Consider the following 21,263-nt stretch of genomic DNA (forward strand, 5'->3'; position numbering starts at 1 on the left):
AAACCAAATAAATTATTTTCTTTTGGGATTCATATAGTGATGAAAAAGTTACTTTTTCATCATTTTTATGTTAATTGTGTCAATGCAAATCATGTTTTCTCCATAAACAATAAAATACACTGATACTTTTGTGACTAATTGACTTAGTTTCTGCAACCGAAGTAGTGAAACCGTGACACAGGTGAGTAAGTGAATGAATGGCCGTTCATGACACTTACTTTATAAAATAACAATAGGGGCAACTTGTTCCCGCGGGGGCGCTGATGCTCAATGTCACCGTGGCCCTGCAAGGGGAATTGAAGCCATAACACCCCTCCCTGACATCACAATGGGTCCGGCGGTGCCGGAGAGGGCCCAAACCGGGCCCTCAGCTATGACGGACCTCAGTGTGGCTTCACTGGCTGCACTGCGTATAGCTACGCCCCTGATGAGAACCTCTGGTCTAGGCCGTATCGTGATAGTCGTGCATTTTCCCGATTCATCCTGACAAATAACGCATCCCTTATTTTTTTTGCGATTTATCGTCAAAGAAAGCGTTACAAACCTACCGTACTGTTATCAGTGTACATTCCTATGATTGTCGTGTAATATTCATTGTATTCGTCGCATGGTCGTCGTATTCGTCGCCTCACAAAAATTGTACGATGATCCAGATGACAGCATGATAATCGACCGAACGGAGAATGATGGACCTATAACATAACGAACCTACTACAATAATAGCACGATATGCCGTGGTATATCACAATTGCAAATCAAATCTTGACGATGATAACACGATAAATACGATAATAAGTCGATAAAGGTACAGTAACACTAGAACAAGTGGCCGGTTTATCGTTTGAAGTCATCACGATTCCGACAGTAATAGATAGAGAGTAACAAGAATACCACGAGTGTAGACTGAAAACAATCCGATAAAGGCGATAAACCATAGAAGGATAACGTCGTCACTCATCCCAACAATCACGAATGCAAAACGGTAATGCTAGGAATCACACAAATAACAGACCGAACGTTGTCCGACAACCACGAGTGCTGTAAGACATAATGGCCAAACGGACCCCTGGATCTAGTCTCTCCTTCTAATTTGTGTCCTGTCTATTCATTTGAGGTGTAATTTGCTGCAATATTTCGTTGAACGTGGTGTGGTCGACCAGCAAGTAATATCTGTAGGAATCATGTTCTTGGAGGTGTGGCAGAAGTTGGTAGTAGTGGCCATACTATACTGTACAATCCACGACCTGACAGCCTTCCTCCCTCGTTTCTTCCTCGGTTGTTGGTCCGTGTCAAGCAGGTGGGTAAAATAAAGTTGAATCTTGAGGCTGTTGATCAGCAGACTATTTATATCAACTTCATCCGTGTAGTATTAATCACTGTCTTGCTAAGGAGGTGTGGAAGGGCCATGTGGCCAGGCATGTCCTGCAGGGCAGGGACGTGGAAAAGGCCATGCTGCATGGGATGCGATATTGTGACGTCAGTGGATGCTGTTGTGTAACTGTGACAGCCAAATGTGGGGCCACAATTTGTATACAGACGTGAATTCCAGGAAAAAAAAAAAATGGTCGTATCGCGCTTGTGTTTGTCGGGCGGCATTCATATAATTCGTTCAGTTGTCTATTGTCGTTAACATCGTACTTTTCTCGATTTACCTTCGAGTAACATCTTATTTTTATCGTCTGGGTCGTGTCCATCGTACTATAGTGTTTTATAATGTCGTACTGGAATTGTGAAAAAATAATGATAGCAACTCGGTATATCGTTAGATGGTCATCCTATGCTCGTTGTAATCTTAGTAATATTGTGTGCCCATCTCAGCTGTCGTGTGACTGTCTGGCAGCTATCGCACAGCTATGTGATTAGTCTGTTATCATGCAAAAAATGCAAGTCGTGCTCAATCGTGCGGCGTTCGCCTCTCATCATGTTGTGTGGGACGCGGGCAGGTTATTCATTCACGTTACGATATCATTTTTTTCTATTTTTGCGTCAAATATCGCTTCTAAAGTAATGCAATAAGTTCCCCAGATATTGGTATTGGTGGGTGATCATGTGAGAAAAACATAGAATGGGTGACATGAGCAGTGTTAGCTGGGAGGTATTAAACTTAATCTTGTCTTATTATTTGCTTCAAATCGCTTTTTTCCCTGTGGTGTTATAGAATTAGCAATGGTAAACAAAGAAACTTGGTATTTAGGAACACATTCTTGCTGAAATCCGAAGGGAATGGTTTATTTCATAAACTAAGGTACTAGGTTATAGTGTACCATCTAGTCTGGATGGCTTCAAATCTACTTCAGTAGCTACCAATCGAAACTGTTTTCGAAGTCTCCATGCAGACAGGAAAGGTTACATAAAATATCTATTATCGACGATATTGGAGGGTTGACAAAATTTTGATACTGAAGATCCAAATGCAAAAGTATTTGGCTTCTTTTGACGATGATCTAATAATATGAAAACTCGTGTCTTCTTTTGCATTTATGTTCTCATAGTCTTTTAATGTTTCGAATATATAATATTAGATAACCACGCATCTTGGCTTAAGCAGACTAAAACAAATTTTGATAACTGATTCTTTCTTCACAAGCGTAAGCGAAATTTCTTTTGAAATAAAAAAAAAAAAGTTTTTACTCCAATCCTGAAGCCAGCAGTGAATGTTACCAAACTGTGTGGTACAAGTTTTATTTAGAACTTCATTCCTTAATTGGGGACTTCATTTAAAATGGTTCAAAAACTACCTTTGATTTAAATATAGTTCTTGAAATTAACAAGTTTCATAGAGAATGGATCCATTTTCATGTCTAATGAGTGACAACCTGTTCCACAAGGAGGAGGCAGTAGACACCTGCCGAAACGATAACTACTCCCAGTGAGGTCTAACAGCCTGGTTCAGGGGGTGCTGTGAAATTATCATTAAAGCCAGCTATGACCTCACTGAACGTTTCTTTTTGTCTCACAACACAAGGGGGCAGTCACAGCCTGCCCCCTAAATACAACTTTCCTCCTTCACACAAAGCTACATCCACGCCTATACATTCTCCACTCAAAATTTATGATTGGAAAAAAGTATGATGACTCCTCTACTAGCCAAGGAGTTCCCTTTCCTTTCCATTTGTTTAGTTGCCCTTGGCCGGTTTCCCCGTCTTACATAAACCCCCCCCTACAGTACGGGCAGCACCCCTCCTCCCCATCTCTCACTATATAACATCTGCTGTCACTCACTCGTCGTCAGTCAAACAAGAACGACACCATGAAATCACTCCTTATCATTCTTGTCTTCGTGCTCGGTAAGTATCCTCAGGAACCACTCAGATCTCGTGTGATGCCGCGGACCATTGTAACTACTGTGGCGGAGGCGTGACATATCATGTGTGGTCCTTTCGTATGTCACTTTATCTGTCTTAACCATTTTAGTTATTTCTATACAACTTCCCCAATGCATTTTCAATATTTATTACTCGTACATCAAGCTTATTTCCCCTCACCAATTCTTTACTTAAAATAATCAAGTCATCTTTCATATTATGTGAAAATTCAATAGATAAAAAACGTCTGACTTTCAGTACCCATTACAAGGAGGAGGCAGTAGTCACCTGCAGAAATTATAATTACTCGTAGTGAGATCTCAAGCACTGGATCAGAGAGTTCTTTTGAACCTATCTATGAGCTAGCTGCGACATCAGTGAAGGTTTCCCTTTATTTCTCACAACACACAGCCTGCCCTCTAAAGACAACTCTCATCCTTTACAAAATAGAACATGCACTTAACACATACATCTTTCGCACAAATTTCAAGTTTTAAGATTTCCAATTTTTCAACCTCGGAATCCCTGTATTGGGAAGGAACAAATGTCCCCAAGTCAGACTGTTTTTCTAGTATTGACACACACCATCAACATTTTTTTTTCATTAACCTTTACAACATGAATGTCCTTAGATTTAATATTTATTATCTACTAAAATTTGTCTTCTTTTCTTCATTGATACCCAGGTGTCTAAGTCCACTCAAAGTAAGCACTTCTCTCTTCTCTCCTACTTATACATCTTTAGTCCAAAGCTATGTGTGCAGCGACCTTACTTGTTTTCGTGCCGATACTCTTGAATCTTCTGAATCTACTACCACTTGGCTTTGACCTCAGAGGTATAAAGAAAGTAAATTTATCTGTATTGTGCATTTACCTCTCAACGAAGTCCTATAACTATAAACATTTTTTTATTATTCAAAGTGGAACACATCTTGACTCTCTTTCTTCTCGTGGAGATCTATTTTGTTAGAGATTTTAATGTTCACCACCAGCTCTGGCATTCTTCTCCATTTTCTGATCAACCTGGTAAACTCGCTTTTAACTTTGCTATCCTTCACGACATAGACTATAGTAAGATAACACTTTGTGTTTATTACACATGCATGTACATCCATGACAAGCTTATCGCTAGAATTATTTACTTTCTCATGGCTATAATATAATGTTCAATCTCCAGGGACGTGCGCGAAGAAGTGGCCAAGGATCACACTTTACTCGAAACCTAACCAGCTTGGATATACCAAGTGCTACCCTGAAAGTGTCTCAGACCTGTCCCTCGACAACTTCGACGACACCACCAGCAGCGTCGTGCAGACTGGCGTGTAGGCCACTGTTATATGGATGGAGGAATTAGAATAATATTGTAGACACACACACACACACACACACACACACACACACACACACACACACACACACACACACACACACACGCACACACACCGCGTAGTGTAGTGGTTAGCACGCTCGACTCACAATCGAGAGGCCCGGGTTCGAGTCCCGGCGCGGCGAGGCAAATGGGCAAGCCTCTTAATGTGTGGCCCCTGTTCACCTAGCAGTAAATAGGTACGGGATGTAACTCGAGGGGTTGTGGCCTCGCTTTCCCGGTGTGTGGAGTGTGTTGTGGTCTCAGTCCTACCCGAAGATCGGTCTATGAGCTCTGAGCTCGCTCCGTAATGGGGAAGACTGGCTGAGGTGACCAGCAGGTCACCGAGGTGAATCACACACACACACACACACACACACACACACACACACGCAAACGCGCGTGCTCGCGCGGTTTTTGCAGTCTTCTGCGGTTTATTTTATTTTTTTCTATGTATAGTTTTATCCAGCATAGCCATCAATAGAATCAATAGAAAGATAGCTGAGAAAACATATATATAGGAACTAAAAGGCATGTGTAAGGGAAGCACTGCTAGTATAAAGCTACATCTGGTCAGTGAGAGAATACCAGTAGAGAAAAACGGTCTAATTGCACAAGGCTAATCTCACAAAAAATTTAGATAACTTATAGGAAGAATACAAGAATCAAGATGATTAGAGGATACGTAAACAATCCTCTTATTCATCAGTGACCCGTGGATGAACTACAGCACAATGATTCTGCAAACGAATGAACTTTGTTCTCTTGCAGATGGATTTTCTACGAGAACACCAACTACAACAGGGATCCTGGAGTGGTTTTATTTTCCTATGGTATCAATGCAAAATTTAACATCCCCGCTAAGCACCATGGCAAGGTAAGTCATTCGCGGCGTGAGTAGAGGAAGTTAATAGTTTCTTTGACATTTCATCCTCACAAAATGACAACTTTCAAGTAACGTGAGTAACTCTCTCTCTCTCTCTCTCTCTCTCTCTCTCTCTCTCTCTCTCTCTCTCTCTCTCTCTCTCTCTCTCTCTCTCTCTCTCTCTCTGCAGATTTCCTCAATAAGACTGGCCAGCAGCCATAATGAGATGGACGCGATATCGTTCTACGAGGGTACGGAATTCACTAAGAAAGACCTGTTTACGACTAAAAGCTTAAAAGACTTGAATTACTTGCATAACAGGATCTCTTCAATGATAGTCACTGGAAAGATGCAGTGGACCATCTACAGGTAAGTAAACAACCATTCTACTCATATCTCCGTCAGTGTGGTGGTGTTGGTAGGCCACACTGCGACTGTACGGTTGAGCTGGGTAGGGCTATTAGTCATGTTTATGAGCTATTGATAAGTATCCCTGACTCGTCATTGTATGTCAAGGACATTGGAAGTTTATGGATATATTAACCTAATCATTCATTCTTTACGTGAGTCGGAAATTCGTCCAAATTTTTTCTTCTTATTTTTCTATTTCCTCTTTTACAGTGAGACGGGCTTCAACGGACACTGTTTGTGTTTGTACAGCTATGAATCTGTTGGGAATGCTAATGGTGACATCCTCCATGTCGGCTTCTATCCTACTGTGAGTCTCCACAGCCACCTTTCCCCTGCCCCCTTCTCTCTCTCTCTCTCTCTCTCTCTCTCTCTCTCTCTCTCTCTCTCTCTCTCTCTCTCTCTCTCTCTCTCTCTCTCTCTCTCTCTCTCTCTCTCTCTCTCTCTCTCTCTCTCCTAATGACTAGTTGCCTGCGTTGATGGCTGTCTTTTGTGAACAGTACAGCTTGCTGGAAAGGACTTTAGTATCACGCCTATCCTGATTTCAGACATATGACTTCGGCCCGCTTGATGACAGCGTCAAATCAGTGAGGTTAGGCTGCCATTGCGATCGCAGACCCGCTGTTCCCGATCTAGGAGATGCAATCATCAGGCCTAACGGAGTCATGAGGATGTTCTCTCCTGCTGGAGATCATTGCCTTCATTAGACAGGAGCCGCCCAACGTATATATACGTTGTATACGTATAGACTCAAACTATTTACAATGCAAGTTCTGTAAGACTGATAGATAGCATCAGAAACTGAATTTTCAGATAAAATTAACGAGTTTCAAAGTCATTTATGTGATAATGTAGCCTGTATGGATGAATATCAGCGGCTTCATGTTAATAGATATGCAGAAAAAAAACCTTGTGGCGTATGTTTCCAAAACCTCTCAGGAGTGTAAAGCGGATAAAGGGCGTATTCCTCCCTCGTGGTGTTCCTCATGCTCATGCCCTGCCGGATGTGAAGATACCTGATGGTTTGTTGCTATGATACCAACGTTAATAGAAGTGTTACAATCAAAGACATCATAGCTACATGATATGTCTGCCAATATCGAAGAGGTGTGAGACGCCTCGCACAGCACTTTACCCTGTAGCAGGTACTGCCTCATTGCTTAGCTGTTTTATTAAAACACCGAGGGTTAAAAGACAGCTTTTGAAATTGTTCAATTCTACTCTCTATAGGGATAGACTTTTCTCGCCACTTGCGGTTTTCCCTTGTTTCGGAGCCTTCAGTGATCTGTGAATAAGAGAACAATCTAAAGATGTCACAAGAACAAAACCTAATGAAACTTGTTTGTTTTGTTTGTATGTTTGATGGTTTCTTTAGTTGTTTGATTTTTTGTATGACGTATGATTCTTCCTGCCTAATACCCTGTACGTGCATTTTGAGCTGCATGAAATCAGGACATGAATGGCCGGCCCCAGCCTGCACCCGCGATACCTTTGTATTACACCCATAAACGTGTGTGTATGTGTGTGTGTGTGTGTGTGTGTGTGTGTGTGAATAATCCGGTATGGCAATGCTGGGAAACGGAAAAGGATTAAGGAAGAGATAGCATGAATTATTGATGTCGAGCCGCGGACACCACGGACACCACGGTGTGCTTACAGATCACTGACGGGCGGCGGCACCCAGCAGCTGTTGCTCCACGCCGGCCAAGGCAGTGATCGTATTCCCGGCAGCTGATGCCCCTCTGTAGTACTGTCATATAATTTCTGCCAGCCTTCTGCATTTCCTTCTATTTATGTTTATCTGCACAGATTCACAACTACGTCATTCAAATACATTTCATCATGATCATGTTTATTCTCGTCATAAAAGACATGTTACAGAATGCCCTTCCACTGTTAAAAAAAAAAAAAAAATCAGTGTTCTTGGCACTAATGAAAAAGCAGGAAGCTCGATTTTGTGCAACGGAAAAAAGAACAAGTGGAACGAGCTCACACACACACACACACACACACACACACACACACACACACACATAATGGGCACGTCTGGCAGGGTTGTACAGTGTGTGCCGTCTACACTAGCAGTGAGGAGGGCGTATACTGACTGACCTTCCTCTTCACGCCTCACACTTCACCTCTGTGCGCGGCAGGAAGGTGGGTCCAATAGTCGTCCCTCAGTGTCAGCAACTGCAAAGTGTGTGTGAGTTATTAGCTTGTGTGTCAACAAAGTACCACACTGTCTGTGTGACTCTCGAGTTGTGTGGCGTGACCGAAGGCAAATTTACTTTCCTTTTAGTGTATTTTTGTTTTCACGTGAGCTTCCAAGTAATTAGGTAACAAACGCTTCCCTGAGGTCAAATGGCTGACCAAAATGATGCTGGTTGTTAGCGATGTTGTCATGTGGCAACTTGATGAGGGATTATATGATTACTTATATTTTTATTTTCTAACGCAATCCAACTTTACCTCCTTTTAGTACTTTGTCTTTTCACACGCATTTAATCTATCAATTAGTCAATCAGTCGATCTGTTAATTATTCAATCAGTTTGTATAAGGAAGACACGTGTAATCCGGTATGCATGATCATGATGAAGCTACTTTGAAGTGCCTGCCACTTTCCCAACAGCTTATAAGTAGATACCTGTTATCGATATTTGATTTTGATTTTGGCAAAAATTAAGAAGGGTTTATTCCTTAAAATCTGTGTTACTTTAAACCCAAATAACAGAGTGAACATAAGTTACTAGCGGCATGTCCGGGGGGTTATCGTCACCGGAACTACTTTGCCAGACGTTTCAGTATTAAGGTTGACCACGGCTACTACTGGGAGTTATTTGGGATTGCATTGGTATTCGCGTGATTTCAGTGAAACTTTTACAATGAGCTTTTACCATCAGTGCGATGAAACAATAAGACCCCCAACTGATAATTTCTGAGGCCTCTAAAAATAGTCCTTATGGCTCCTCGGGTAACGACAAGACGAACATGTAACAGACAGATTACGGGCCTATGTGTTGAAGAGACAGCCTCGGGACTCTGAAAGTACATCGTGATATGTGAAGGAAAGAGTTAAGTAAACCTGCTTGAGGAACTAAATAGTGTATGGAAAAGAGGCCATGCTTCTGCCAAGACGTGAAGGAGGAATTATTTGTACAAGCAGAATCAGTAACACTAAACGAAACGTAGAACTTGGCCTGTTGATTGTGTACGAAGAGCATTGACATCTCAAACATAACGTGATAAAAGCAAGAGAAACTCTATAAGAAGTCATGAAGCCAACTTTGAATATCAACTAGATACAGTAAATTACTAAACACAATAAACAAAATACTGAAAATGCAGAGAAAGAGAAGAGGGTTAGGCTGAGTCAGCTCTCTGCCCTTGGTGAGCAACTCTGAGAATCCGGCACAACTAGAGTGTGGCCGCCCCGCCCCGTTCCGCCCCGCCCTTCCCGCCGGCCGGCAGGTGGACGGGGAAGCTGCCAAAAAGTGGGTCAGTGTCAGTATCCGTCCGGCTGCCCCAGCCTTCCCTCCCTCCCCGTGGCGGCTGAGGAATAACGGTGATGCGGTTACTAACCTTATATTGTCCTCAGTCCCTCCATCCCTCCTGGCATGATAATGACCTACACAACGACAGGTCGAGAAAGCTAATCTCGCGATGCACACACACACACACACACACACACACACACACACACACACACACAAAGGGGAAGGGGGCCAACACACGTGGAATAACTGATTGGAAGAAGGCGTATGTGTGTCGTAACGGAAGTTCAGTTACCTCTATGGAAGGTTACGTGGAAAAGTTCATTGCTAAACCTAGTGACGTTTGCCGTGCATTTCCCCAGGCGTCACACTCTCAACGTGACATCATCCTCGTAGCTCGTAAAAATAAATCAATTTAAGGAAAAATTACGGCATAGATACAATACGAATATAAGAAAATAAAACGTTAAAAATATAAATGCATCTCTCTCTCTCTCTCTCTCTCTCTCTCTCTCTCTCTCTCTCTCTCTCTCTCTCTCTCTCTCTCTCTCTCTCTCTCTCTCTCTCTCTCTCTCTCTCTCTCTCTCTCTCTCTCTCTCTCTCTCTCTCTCTCTCTCTCTCTCTCTCTCTCTCTCTCTCTCTCTCTCTCTCTCTCTCTCTCTCTCTCTCTCTCTCTCTCTCTCTCTCTCTCAGATGACACCAGTAACCTTTCCTCTTTCACACCTCAGGATGCGACTGACAGTGGCGCTTGCGGTGGTGGTGCTGGCCGGGTCGGCGGCGGCTCAGCTGAACGTAGGTCCCCAAGGATTGTCTGCACCACCCATCAACATAATCTCCCTCTTCAGGTAAGTTGATCCAGCCTACGTCTCCCCGTCCCTGCCAAAATGCCGCTCTATGCAACACCGTCCTCCACCATCAGTCAGTTGTTTAATGTCCTTTACTTCATCTCGTGCCACTTGATTTTGCGTGAACTTGCAGCCTTTCACTAGAAATAAGCAGTGCAGGGTTAGTTAAAGGTGGCAATGCGTAGGGATTTTTTTTGTTGTTTTTTTTACACGCCTTTCTTCTCTTCATGATGTGCTTTTTCACAGGTTTCTGCGAGATATGTTCAACCACTTCATGACCGGCAGTAATTCGGTGGTAAGATAACCTGTGTTAATTCAATTCTAGTCTTGTGTGATAACTGATCCCGACGCAGAAAGACATAGGACATTAGATGTGTGTGTGTGTGTGTGTGTGTGTGTGTGTGTGTGTGTGTGTGTGTGTGTGTGTGTGTGTGTGTGTGTGTGTAATGAAAAACATTATGATATTGTTACAGGTTGAAGAGAAGCAGGCCACAGGCGATGTCGTCCAAACCTTAGAGGACGTAAGATACTATTGCTGTTCTTGGTGGTGGTGGTGGTGGTGGTGGTGGTTAGCTGCGTTAGGAGGCAAATGAATTAAATATGTCTATATGATTGACTAAGTCACTGATAAGTAAAGTTCTCACCAAGGAGAAGCAGACATGACAAGCGACGCCTCGACTTAACAGGTAGCGAGGAAGTGTCTTGGAGACGATCACCCGTGCTGGCCTTGGCTGCTGGATGACGATGGCGAGGATGACAACGAGGAAGGGGAGGAGGAAGACGGGGAGAATATATTCGATCTTGCTGAATCCAAATACGTGGTGACTAAATGGATCATGGCGTACGTGGCCATCATCATTGTGACCAGCGTCCTCACTCTGGCCATCGGCTACCCTTATCTCATTACTGGCCAGACCTTCCGTAGCCTGCACTCTCTGCCCCTCCCCGACCACCAGGTGAGCCTCTCATTAACCTGCTTCCGTGGGCCATATTCTGAAACACTTCTGCCTGCACCTCTACTACTTTTAAAGGGTTATAGTTGAAGTGACCGGTTCTGAAGAGCGTTTCATGGTTCTAGTGACAGATTAGCAATACATATTTTTTTTACATTATTAACAAGAGAAACAGTATAGAGAATCCAACTAATCCTTGTTGACCTTTGGAAATAGTCCATGATTTCTGAGGTCTTTAATAGAGTTTCCTAGCCTGATCTCCAAAAAACCTCTCCCGATATGGGAAGTCTACTTTTTCCTCTTATTTTTCTACTTCATTTTTTTTTATTCTGCAATCTTTGTCTCGCACACAATATCTGGCAGCCTGATAAAGATGGGAACAAAGAAGGGAAGAAAAGAAAAGGATGTGTTGATAAAATGATAAAATGAAGAAAATTCTCTTACAAGTCATCGGTTTATCAGAACTGAAATGGAAAGGTTGAGAAATGATACATAATCATCAAGACGAACATTCTTCTCACTTCTAAACAGACACCTGGCGAACCTTTAGTATTGAATCTCTCTTGTTGTAACTATCATTTCGAAACTGATCGTTAGCTTTTAGACGTCAATTTCTGTCGCGGAGCATGCTCGTAATACTGCAAGAAATACATGAATAAATAGATAAATAAGTAAATAGATTCACTTACTTCATTAAACTAATATGCCTTATCAGGTCATCAGTATCGCCGCACTATTCTTGCAGCTTCGAATCCCGTGTTTCAGGACTCACTGCTGCTGCTGACATGGCTGCTAGGGGAAGCGAGCGGGGACGAATCTTGTTTGGAGCGAGTCGTCTGCCTCAACCCGGAGAGATCGGCTCGCTACCTTGCCGTGCCCAACATCTTCACTTCCTTCTTTTCCAGGTAATGTCACGAGGCTCATCACACAGAGATATATACGACTATGCATGGACAATACAAAACTTCCCTTGTACTTGGCATCCCTCACAAAATTTGACTTTGATTTCGGTGTTCTTTACTTTTCCTCCCATTATTTTCTCTCGCACCTTCACATCTTACTCTAACTCCCAAGATATCTCTTTCATTGCTAACCCCTACTCTTCTTAGCCACTTCCCATCCTTCCTCTGATTCCATTACATCACTCAAGATTATTCGCACAAAATTAAACCCTCCAAATTCTTCCATAGGTCCATTACTGTACATACCTATTGGGTCAACCCTTTCTGACTCACGCCGCTCCTTTTCTCCCCAGATGGGTGCCCGTCCACTACCGCGAGCAGCTGGGGCGCCTCGGGGACGTCACTCAAAACGGACTCAGCCACACCTGCGACCAATACTTGTGCCCCGTCCTGCCCAACCTGTAGCGCAAACCTCCACTGGTATCTGTAGCACTCCACTCGAACTGTTAACTCCATCTGTAAGAGCCAGTAATACTTAGCCTCCCATCTGTTCCTGGGGTATTCCATTGGTAATACTTGTAGCCTTTCAGTTGTTTGTAGTCTCCTATACGTACATGTAGTCTTCCATCAGTAATAACCGCAACCTCGAAACTGTAGGCAATCTTTCACCGGCACCTTCCTCCCGGGCTAAGTCACCAGAGTTACCAGTCACCAGTAGCGATGGCCCCTCCCGTACTTTGTCCCGTCTTTTATCATCTCCCAGGCTGCCGATAGTTTTTTCTTCTTCTTCTTCTTTGATTTACTTCATCTAGCTATCAATATCTTCTTTTCCTTTTCTTCTGACTTATCTTTTCCTCTTCTTCTTCTTCTTCTTCTTCTTCTTGTTCTTGTTCTTGTTCTTGTTCTTGTTCTTGTTTTTGTTCTTCTTCTTCTTCTTCTTCTTCTTCTTCTTCTTCTTCTTCTTCTTGTTCTTGTTCTTCTTCTTTGATTTACTTCATCTGAAAGCTATCAATATCTTCTTTTCCTTTTTTTTCCGACTTATCTTCTTATTACTATTATTGTTCTTATTCTTATTTTTATTCTTATTCTTATTCTTCTATTTACTCCACCTGAAAGGCTATTGATATTTTCTTTTCCTTTTCTTCCGACTAATCTCTTCATCCATCCATCCATCCATCCATCCATCCATCCATCCATCCATTCGTGCTGTATTTCCATCACGAATAAACCGTGTATCGCCATGCAGGGTGAATTTCAAGGGTTGCTGCAGCGTGCATGGGGAGCGAGAAGAAGAGGAAAATACCGTGTTCTTTTAAGGTTTTGTTCTCTCATGGGGGCATCATTTAAAACAACCGTAAAGATTATTAGTTGAGTTCTCATGACGTGTTTTCTTCTCATTGGTGGTGTAAGATCCTTGTTAAACTATCTCTGGAATCATGAGAAAACTTGAAAACGCAATGATTTCTATAAAGTCTTTTAAAAGTAGTCGATATAAGGCCGCAAGACGCTTGAGAACACTGATGTTATGTTTTGGCGTCAAATTTTTAAGGATGTTATCACTATTTAAAAATTCATTGCCTTTGTGTGGAAACTTTCTTTTATGAACCCAGAGAACGTGATGGTAGTGGTATTTGTGATCATGGTGGTGTCTATCCGTATACGTAAAGTTAGCATAGTCGGCTCGAAATGCTGCTAGTGGTGGTGGTAATGATAATAACAATGTTCTGATTATACCAACGGAGATGCAGACAGTGATGATGATGCTGATGCAGTTACCCTGACGAAGACTGACGGTGATACTATTACGATACAGACAAAGGAAGACGTTGACAGTGTTGCAAATGATACAATTATACTGTACTGATAGAGGTACTGGCGATCATACAATTATACTTACTGGCGAAGACGCAGACATAATTGATTATGGTGACGAAGATGCTGACGGTGACAGATTAATACTGACGAAGATGCTGACAGTGATGCAAATGTTACTTAAACTGACGACGACGCTTACTATGGCGAAGACGTTGAAAGTGACATAATTTTACTGACGGACACGCTAACAGTGAAACTTACGGTTAAAATGAGTGACAGCAACGCATTACCACCACCACCAACCACCACCACTACCACCATCATCATCATCATTACCACGACTTTCATAGCGATCTTGTGAAATTATAGTTCCCACACCACTGCAGACGACTTGAAGCAGAAAATCTTAGTCGATTACTGGCGACCTCCTTCCCAACGCCTCATACCCCTTCCCTCTTCCCCTGCCCCCCTTCACCTCGCGTAATTCTCACACGCCACATCTTTTACTGAAAAGATAGTTGTGCATTTTATCATGTATTATTTATTTATTTATTCATTCCTCTATTTAATTCCTTGTTGTATTTTTTATTGTTAATTTCTTGTTACTATTTTTGTTGAGAGAGAGAGAGAGAGAGAGAAAGAGAGAAAGAGAGAGCATATCTAGGAAGTGAACGGTATCTCAGGAGACGAGTAGAGGGTTTCTCCAGGACGCGGCACGGAAGTCACCTGTCATTATGTCCACAAAGGAATCAGGCAAGAGTGAGTCCCCCACCCACCTCACATCACGTCACCCGCGATCACTACCTACATCGTGACGCCTCAGCCCTCACTGCAACTTACACTTCTACTGTGACGAGAGAGAGAGAGAGAGAGAGAGTGAGTGAGAGTGAGTGAGTGAGTGAGTGAGTGAGTGAGTGAGTGAGTGAGTGAGTGAGTGTGTGTGTGTGTGTGTGTGTGTGTGTGTGTGTGTGTGTGTGTGTGTGTGTGTGTGTGTGTGTGTGTGTGTGTGTGTGTTTTTAATGCTAAATCAATTAACATTTGCCTGTTGTTGCATGTGAATTGGCATTCGTATTTGTCATAAGTTGCGTTCACCATCGGGAGTGAGTTGTTCTCTCATGTGCCTGACTGGACGAGTATGTCACGGAATTGCATGACGTCACGCACTCCAGGTATATACTCAGGATAAAGGAGGTGGAGGACCAGTGGAGAGGCGTCTGTCACGCACGCCACGCCAGGCTTCCAGTCCCCTGTCTGTACACCGTCTGTGAGTGACTTAGTGAGCGAGTGTATTCGTACATATGATGCCTCTACTACAGCCTGCCAGCTAATGCTTACCCTACTCTTATTGATTTACGAAGTGAGAAAGGTCGAGTACATTGCATAGTAAAGGTCCATAATGGAGATGGAAGTTGTGGTACAGAGCCTTGTTAAAAGTTGATTTGTTGACCATACATGCTGCCGTTTTCATAAAGAATTCGGTGCGCTTTTAAAACATTTTCTTTGTTGTAGAGGGTATGTACTTAGTGATGTAGCCATTGTAAATTTGTGTGCATGCAACGTGACTTGTAGTAAAACACACCATGGCGAACTGGTTGTAAGAAAGTTGTAAGAAATATTATGGGCATAACACTTCACCTTACTAAAATTATTAAAATTATTTATATACTTATTCTAAGTCTTTGTTATCTCCATGCTGCAGAGATCAACGCATTTAACTCGTGTAATATAACAAGCAGTGAGTTGGTATGCCCAGCGAGTCAGTCTCTCTCTCTCTCTCTCTCTCTCTCTCTCTCTCTCTCTCTCTCTCTCTCTCTGGCTGTATCATATTATCAATGAAGAGAAAATGAGCCGCTCATGACTTCTGCACGCTATAACTACGGGTTTCCTTCTTTGTTTGTCTCGTCTAGGTAATTCGAGCGAACCATCGGTCTCGTATCCTGATGAATCATCCAACTAGCAAAACACAAGCGTCACTTTAGAGAGCTTCATTTATATCTCATTATAATGAGATATGCAAGAGTTGAGTGTTTTTTTTTTTTTTCCCCTCTTGATGACAGGAAAGATGTGCTCTCCAATATTTTCCTAAGCTGTGGAATCCTGGAGCTTATTGAATAGTGTATGTATTATTATGGGGTGTTGTTTTGTTGAGCAAAGTTTTTGACCGAGAGAACATGAGAACGGAGAGGCTACAGCAAGAGCTTATTAGTTCAATGGTGAGTACAGAGTTCAGACGTGACTGTAGGTGAGTACGTATATTGTGTTGCTGATGCAAGTGTTATTCGGATACTCAAATAAGTTTGCCTTTATGCAACCCGTTGTGTTCAAAAATAGATTTATGTAGTTAAAAACTTTAATCGTGAGGAAATAAATGTAATTAATTAAGCAAAGTAATCAATAACATTAGAATAAGAACTCCGTAGGAAATGTGGCGATGTTAAACAGTAAATGTAGTGATGGAAGAAGGCTGTTCAAGAAAGTAACGGAAGGAAATATGACAGTAAGGTGGAATATAGCACTAATGAATAAAAAAAAATTTATTACTGGTCGCAAGAACAGGTTTTGCATATAAGATATCATGTAGTACGTTTTGACCAGTTCAGTAAAACAATGTAGTGATTATTAAATAAACTAGGAATTATTGTGACGGGTGGTTGTCACAGGAAGCTGAAGAGAATTGCAAGTAGAAATACAAATTGAATTGAGTACATTAGTGTAAGTTTATAATAATTATGTAAGTTTACGATAATTATATACTAGTACATATATATATATATATATATATATATATATATATATATATATATATATATATATATATATTTTCCTCGTTATATGAAAAGTGCAGTGCTAGGTTTGTTTACACTAACAAGGGCCAGTAAGTTGATTGGTCGTTAGTAAATATCGGAACAGAACGATGATAAGCTAATGACATAAGAGGTGCATATGACATGGTGTGTGTGTGTGTGTGTGTGTGTGTGTAATTCACCATTCTCGTTTGCTGGTCACCCAGCCAGTCTTCCCCATTACGGAGCGAGCTCAGAGCTCATGGACCGATCTTCGGGTAGGACTGAAACCACAATACACTCCACACATCGGGAAAGCGAGGCCACAACCCCTCGAGTTACATCCCGTACCTATTTATTGCTAGGTAAACAGGGACTACACATTAAGAGGCTTGCCCATTTGCCTTGCCGCGCCCTGGCAGGATTCGAACCCGGCCCTCTCGTTTATGAGTCGAGCGTGCTAACCACTACACTACGCGGTGTGTGTGTGTGTGTGTGTGTGTGTGTGTGTGTGCAGAGGGGGTCCTGGCTAATTCTACGCCCCCTCTCCAAACTCAAACCCCACATCTCCCACCCCCTTGCTTTTCTTTTGAGAGTGAGACTCACAGGCGCAAGCTATAAGTCTCACTCGCCCTCTTCCCTTTTCTTCTGACACTATTGTATAATATACACGACTCAGCAGCATGTTGACGTGATAGTAGTGGTGCCCCAAAGACCACTCCTCTAACTTGACGTGGAAATTAGCGGTATTAGTGTAGAAAACAGCATGGTGACATTTTTTTTTTTTTTTTTTTTAAGACGTCCTTGGGCGGTCGCTCACATTGCCCATAGCAAAAACAGTCCCAGTGTGTGTGTGTGTGTGTGTGTGTGTGTGTCCTTAATGGAATGTATTGACAAGGGCCTGTGTGTATGTTGTTTACACTTTACAGTCAGCTGGGCACAATGCGGATGGTGATAGTGGCGGCAGCCGTGATGGTGGCGGCCTCCGTGATATCAGCAGACTCACACACGTCTCAGTCTACAGTTGTAAAAGTCAACTACAACAATATATTCCTTCTCCTCGCCCTTAAGGTACAGTTAACAAGTAGCTTCACACATTGTTGTATTTAAATGAGTCGTGGAAAGCAGCTTAGTAGTACAGTAAAGTGGAAGGGCAGTAGTTTCAGAGTCAGTACTAGCTTTTCTTTCCTTTCACTAGTTAAACCTTTCTTCAGTGAGAACCATCAAAGAGTAGCCAAGACAAACACATATGTTTCCCTATAAACAATAATACCCGTAATTATAATTTCGCCTGTGATATAGTTACTTTAATTAATTGTATTAATTAAAGTAAGTGTAATGGTTAGTTAGCTTAGTTAGGATTTGAAAATATGATGGAGTTTGAAATTTCATGCAATCCCTTTTAGGCTCAACATAACTCTCCCCCCGCGTGTCTAGTACTACTAACTAAGGGCTGCCTTCCTGCAACAGGCGGTGGCTGTGGTGGTGGTCCTGGCTCTGAGCGGAGGAGTGGGATACGGACGAGCCTTGGATGGCGGCAATGGGTTCCCATGGGTGAGCAGAGATGATCTAATGTTCCTCACAGCCTTCATCCTGAGTAACGAAGAGCAAGGCCATCAGTGCATCAGTCGCGTGGCCTGTCTGCACCCAGCCCTGGCGAGGCAGCTGGCAACTGCTGCAGTGATCCTCAGCCCGTGAGTTAAAGGGAGGGAGGGGCACCACTGCAGTCACGGCACAGCACACTATTCCGATATCATCTATTATTGCTTAACAACGCAATACGAGTTTCAAAATGTTTGAAACCAGTATGAAATTAAAGAATCAATAATTCCAATTTCATAGATCATGCAACACTCTAGTAAACTAAATCACATTGGTAATTTTCAGAAATGTGTTACTTTTTCCAATATCTTTCAATTGTGTATTATGATGTATTATTTCCAAGTGCTTATTATTTGTAATATTCCCATTTGTCCTTTTCCTTAGATGGGAAAATGACTGGCTGGGGCAAGTTCATACAGCCAGAAATCAACTGGAACAAGGTATCCTTACCCACTCCCTTGACTCAGCTGCATGTCGCCAGCAGCACATCTGCCCCCAGCTGCCATACCTCTAGCACTTCTGGATAGTCTCATTGTCATATAGCCCATCACACTTTATTTATATATAATGCCAACAAATACATCACAGGGAAAATGAAACTGTAAATATATAGTTTATGTGTAATATTTACACCTGCCAGTGGACACAGTAAGAATATATTTTACATTAACTAATCACAAGTATGTAAGAATGAGTCAATTTGTCCTTCAATAGTACATAAATTATGACTATCTATGCATATTAAAGAAACTCCACAATGTTGTTCAGAAGTGACCGTTGTCAGCTGTTGGCTGGGGAAGACGATCAGGAGACATCTCCACTTCCAAATCAAAGTAACTCAACTTGTTGTAGGAGTAATACTCAGTGTTGGGGTATGATCCAGTTTTGTCTGCCCCTGGACCCACAGCTGCAAATAAAGGACAATAAATTACATACATATCTTATTAAGATGACCTAAAAGTTGAAATATGTGCATAATCATTACATTTTATTACCTAATGATGGTTACCACTCACATTTTTCAATTACTGCATATAATGGCTTTGTTGTAAAAAAAAAAATCATAGGAAGCAAACTGCAGTGTTTGCCACTGTTTGGGATATGAATATGTTTCGTCATTCCTTTGTCCTTTTCAATCAACATCATTGATGAAACTACCTATGTAGTGCCTTACTTGCATCCAAAGCCAACTATCCAATCAGTCATCAATAGTTTCACTTTAAAGTAAGCAGTTACATACTGTGAATGCCATATGATATCATTGATTACCAAGATGTTCACCAAAGTTTTGACTCAATCCTTGTTGAGGAAGTGTTTAACCAAAATAGCCTGGCACCAACCAGGGATCAAACCCAGGACTCTCCACCTCTTGGATGGCTATGCAATGCCATGCTACTCTCTCTTGACAACTTACTCATACCACCTTTTCAATTATAATACCATGGTTTCTCAAGTACCAGCACATTAATAGTGGAAGGCAGTCTGTAAATGACTACATGAAACAGAATAAAATACAAATACATACTATGCTTAGTAATTCTCCCAAAGAGGTATGTGCTTCAAAATTTAATTGCATCACCCAGTCACTTCCTTTGATGTCACCACAAAGCAAATAGTTATTGTTTGGTATTATGCTTTTGTGCTCTCAAACTAAAAGCAACCAAAAATTCTAAGGATCATATGCTGTTGCTTTTCAATTAAAGATTTAAAAATAATATATGATGAAATTACTGTATTTGATTTCAAGTCATCTCCATTTTGCTCACTCTTATACAAAACCTGTTTCTGCACTATCTGTCCCACTATGCATGAGACGTACGCTGTGAGGGAGGCGGTGGCGTTGCTGCTGAGGAATACTTCAGTGCTGCAGGTTGTGGTGCAGATTTACTAGGTGCAGCAGGCTTAGGTGGCTCAGAGGCTTCTGTGCACATCGCTCGGAGCCCAGCACACAAGACCCGAGTCTCTGGCTGTGAAGAAAATGGATATTCCATAAATAAAGGCGAGCCTTAAATTAAACTTTACTAAACAATTACAACCTATAACATTGGAGAAGAGTTACCTACACATACTTACTTCATCCCTTGAGTCTGGCTGTCTGAACAGAAGTGGCAAGATGGTGCAAGGAATATTGATAAGTTTTTAACTGGGCAGGAGAAAGGGAAGTATTTTCATGACTGATGAACTAATGCATATTTGAAATTCCTTCAGTCTCTAGTGAACTCTTCAGCATATGTGAAATCCCTTTAGCGCCTAAGTACAAAACTGGAAAGAATTGTAATGTCCAAGAACTGCACTTCATGCTGTGTGAGGTGTAAGGGACCTGCAGCTAGGGACAACGGGGTTAATATCGCCACATTATTATTTTTGTTTTGGTTCATTTGGCACCAACTGTAATCTGTATTTGTTGGAGGCTGAAAAGAGAGAGGGGAAGATGCAGTGTTCTACCCATTTTTTTAGACCCACCACCATATTCGTGCCTTTGTTTCACTTGCCATCATCTATTACGCAAAGGCCATTCAGCTTCATCAGCATATCTATTGGGTTTTGGGGATGGATGCCAAAGTCTACCTATTCGTGCCGGATTGTGAAGGCCAGTCCACTTCATTCATATCCGCCACATCAGCAGGGCTAGGTACTGATAAAAATATAGTACCTGGGTCACCCTCGCCGCTGATTGGTACTGTCTGACTTACAACCGTAGCTAGTGAATCCATTATATCTCACCTTGGCCGCCGAGCGAAGGATAGTCTGCAGAGTAGCCATGGTCTTTCTCTCAGCTGATGCCTGGTACTGGGCCGAATTGACAAGGAGCGACGAATTAGCGTAATTTATCAAAATAATTATTCTAGTGTAATTTACATTAGATAAATAACTTGGAATATATCTGTGTAAGAAAAACAGAGTAGACTTTAATCATGATGAGCTGCACT

At 42.0% G+C, this 21,263-nt stretch overlaps 4 protein-coding genes across 8 annotated transcripts; 3 read left to right on the forward strand and 1 right to left on the reverse strand.

Moving 5' to 3' along the window:
* The first annotated feature begins 3,186 nt into the window (after nucleotides 1-3,186).
* On the forward strand, nucleotides 3,187-7,294 carry LOC123500042. Its single transcript, XM_045248663.1, has 6 exons — nucleotides 3,187-3,287; nucleotides 4,483-4,627; nucleotides 5,443-5,548; nucleotides 5,727-5,905; nucleotides 6,158-6,254; nucleotides 6,493-7,294. Exons 1-6 carry the CDS (start codon nucleotides 3,251-3,253, stop codon nucleotides 6,649-6,651), a joined length of 723 nt encoding a protein of 240 aa, XP_045104598.1. The 5' UTR covers nucleotides 3,187-3,250; the 3' UTR covers nucleotides 6,652-7,294.
* A 673-nt stretch (nucleotides 7,295-7,967) lies between these two features.
* LOC123499477 lies at nucleotides 7,968-15,618 on the forward strand. 2 transcript variants are annotated; one of them, XM_045247489.1, is made up of 7 exons: nucleotides 7,968-8,098; nucleotides 10,162-10,278; nucleotides 10,525-10,573; nucleotides 10,752-10,799; nucleotides 10,965-11,234; nucleotides 11,997-12,136; nucleotides 12,487-15,618. In XM_045247489.1, exons 2-7 carry the CDS (start codon nucleotides 10,163-10,165, stop codon nucleotides 12,596-12,598), a joined length of 735 nt encoding a protein of 244 aa, XP_045103424.1. In that variant the 5' UTR covers nucleotides 7,968-8,098; nucleotide 10,162; the 3' UTR covers nucleotides 12,599-15,618. The 2 variants fall into 2 exon arrangements, with proteins under 2 accessions (XP_045103424.1, XP_045103423.1); XM_045247488.1 differs by having other exon boundaries at nucleotides 7,994-8,144.
* LOC123499478 lies at nucleotides 12,514-19,264 on the forward strand. 4 transcript variants are annotated; one of them, XM_045247492.1, is made up of 4 exons: nucleotides 12,514-12,651; nucleotides 17,661-17,802; nucleotides 18,202-18,425; nucleotides 18,718-19,264. In XM_045247492.1, exons 2-4 carry the CDS (start codon nucleotides 17,674-17,676, stop codon nucleotides 18,845-18,847), a joined length of 483 nt encoding a protein of 160 aa, XP_045103427.1. In that variant the 5' UTR covers nucleotides 12,514-12,651; nucleotides 17,661-17,673; the 3' UTR covers nucleotides 18,848-19,264. The 4 variants fall into 4 exon arrangements, with proteins under 4 accessions (XP_045103427.1, XP_045103428.1, XP_045103426.1 ...); XM_045247493.1 differs by lacking the exon at nucleotides 12,514-12,651 and adding an exon at nucleotides 15,086-15,212; XM_045247491.1 differs by lacking the exon at nucleotides 12,514-12,651 and adding an exon at nucleotides 16,012-16,161.
* Nucleotides 18,942-21,185, reverse strand: LOC123499481 (actin cytoskeleton-regulatory complex protein pan-1-like). The gene is made up of 3 exons (XM_045247499.1): nucleotides 21,058-21,185; nucleotides 20,153-20,300; nucleotides 18,942-19,240 (listed from the first exon to the last, which is right to left on the reverse strand). Exons 1-3 carry the CDS (start codon nucleotides 21,094-21,096, stop codon nucleotides 19,098-19,100), a joined length of 330 nt encoding a protein of 109 aa, XP_045103434.1. The 5' UTR covers nucleotides 21,097-21,185; the 3' UTR covers nucleotides 18,942-19,097.
* Nucleotides 21,186-21,263: the final 78 nt, after the last annotated feature.

The sequence above is a fragment of the Portunus trituberculatus genome, chromosome 50, assembly GCF_017591435.1.
Source record: "Portunus trituberculatus isolate SZX2019 chromosome 50, ASM1759143v1, whole genome shotgun sequence".
Taxonomy (NCBI): Eukaryota; Metazoa; Arthropoda; class Malacostraca; order Decapoda; family Portunidae; genus Portunus; species Portunus trituberculatus.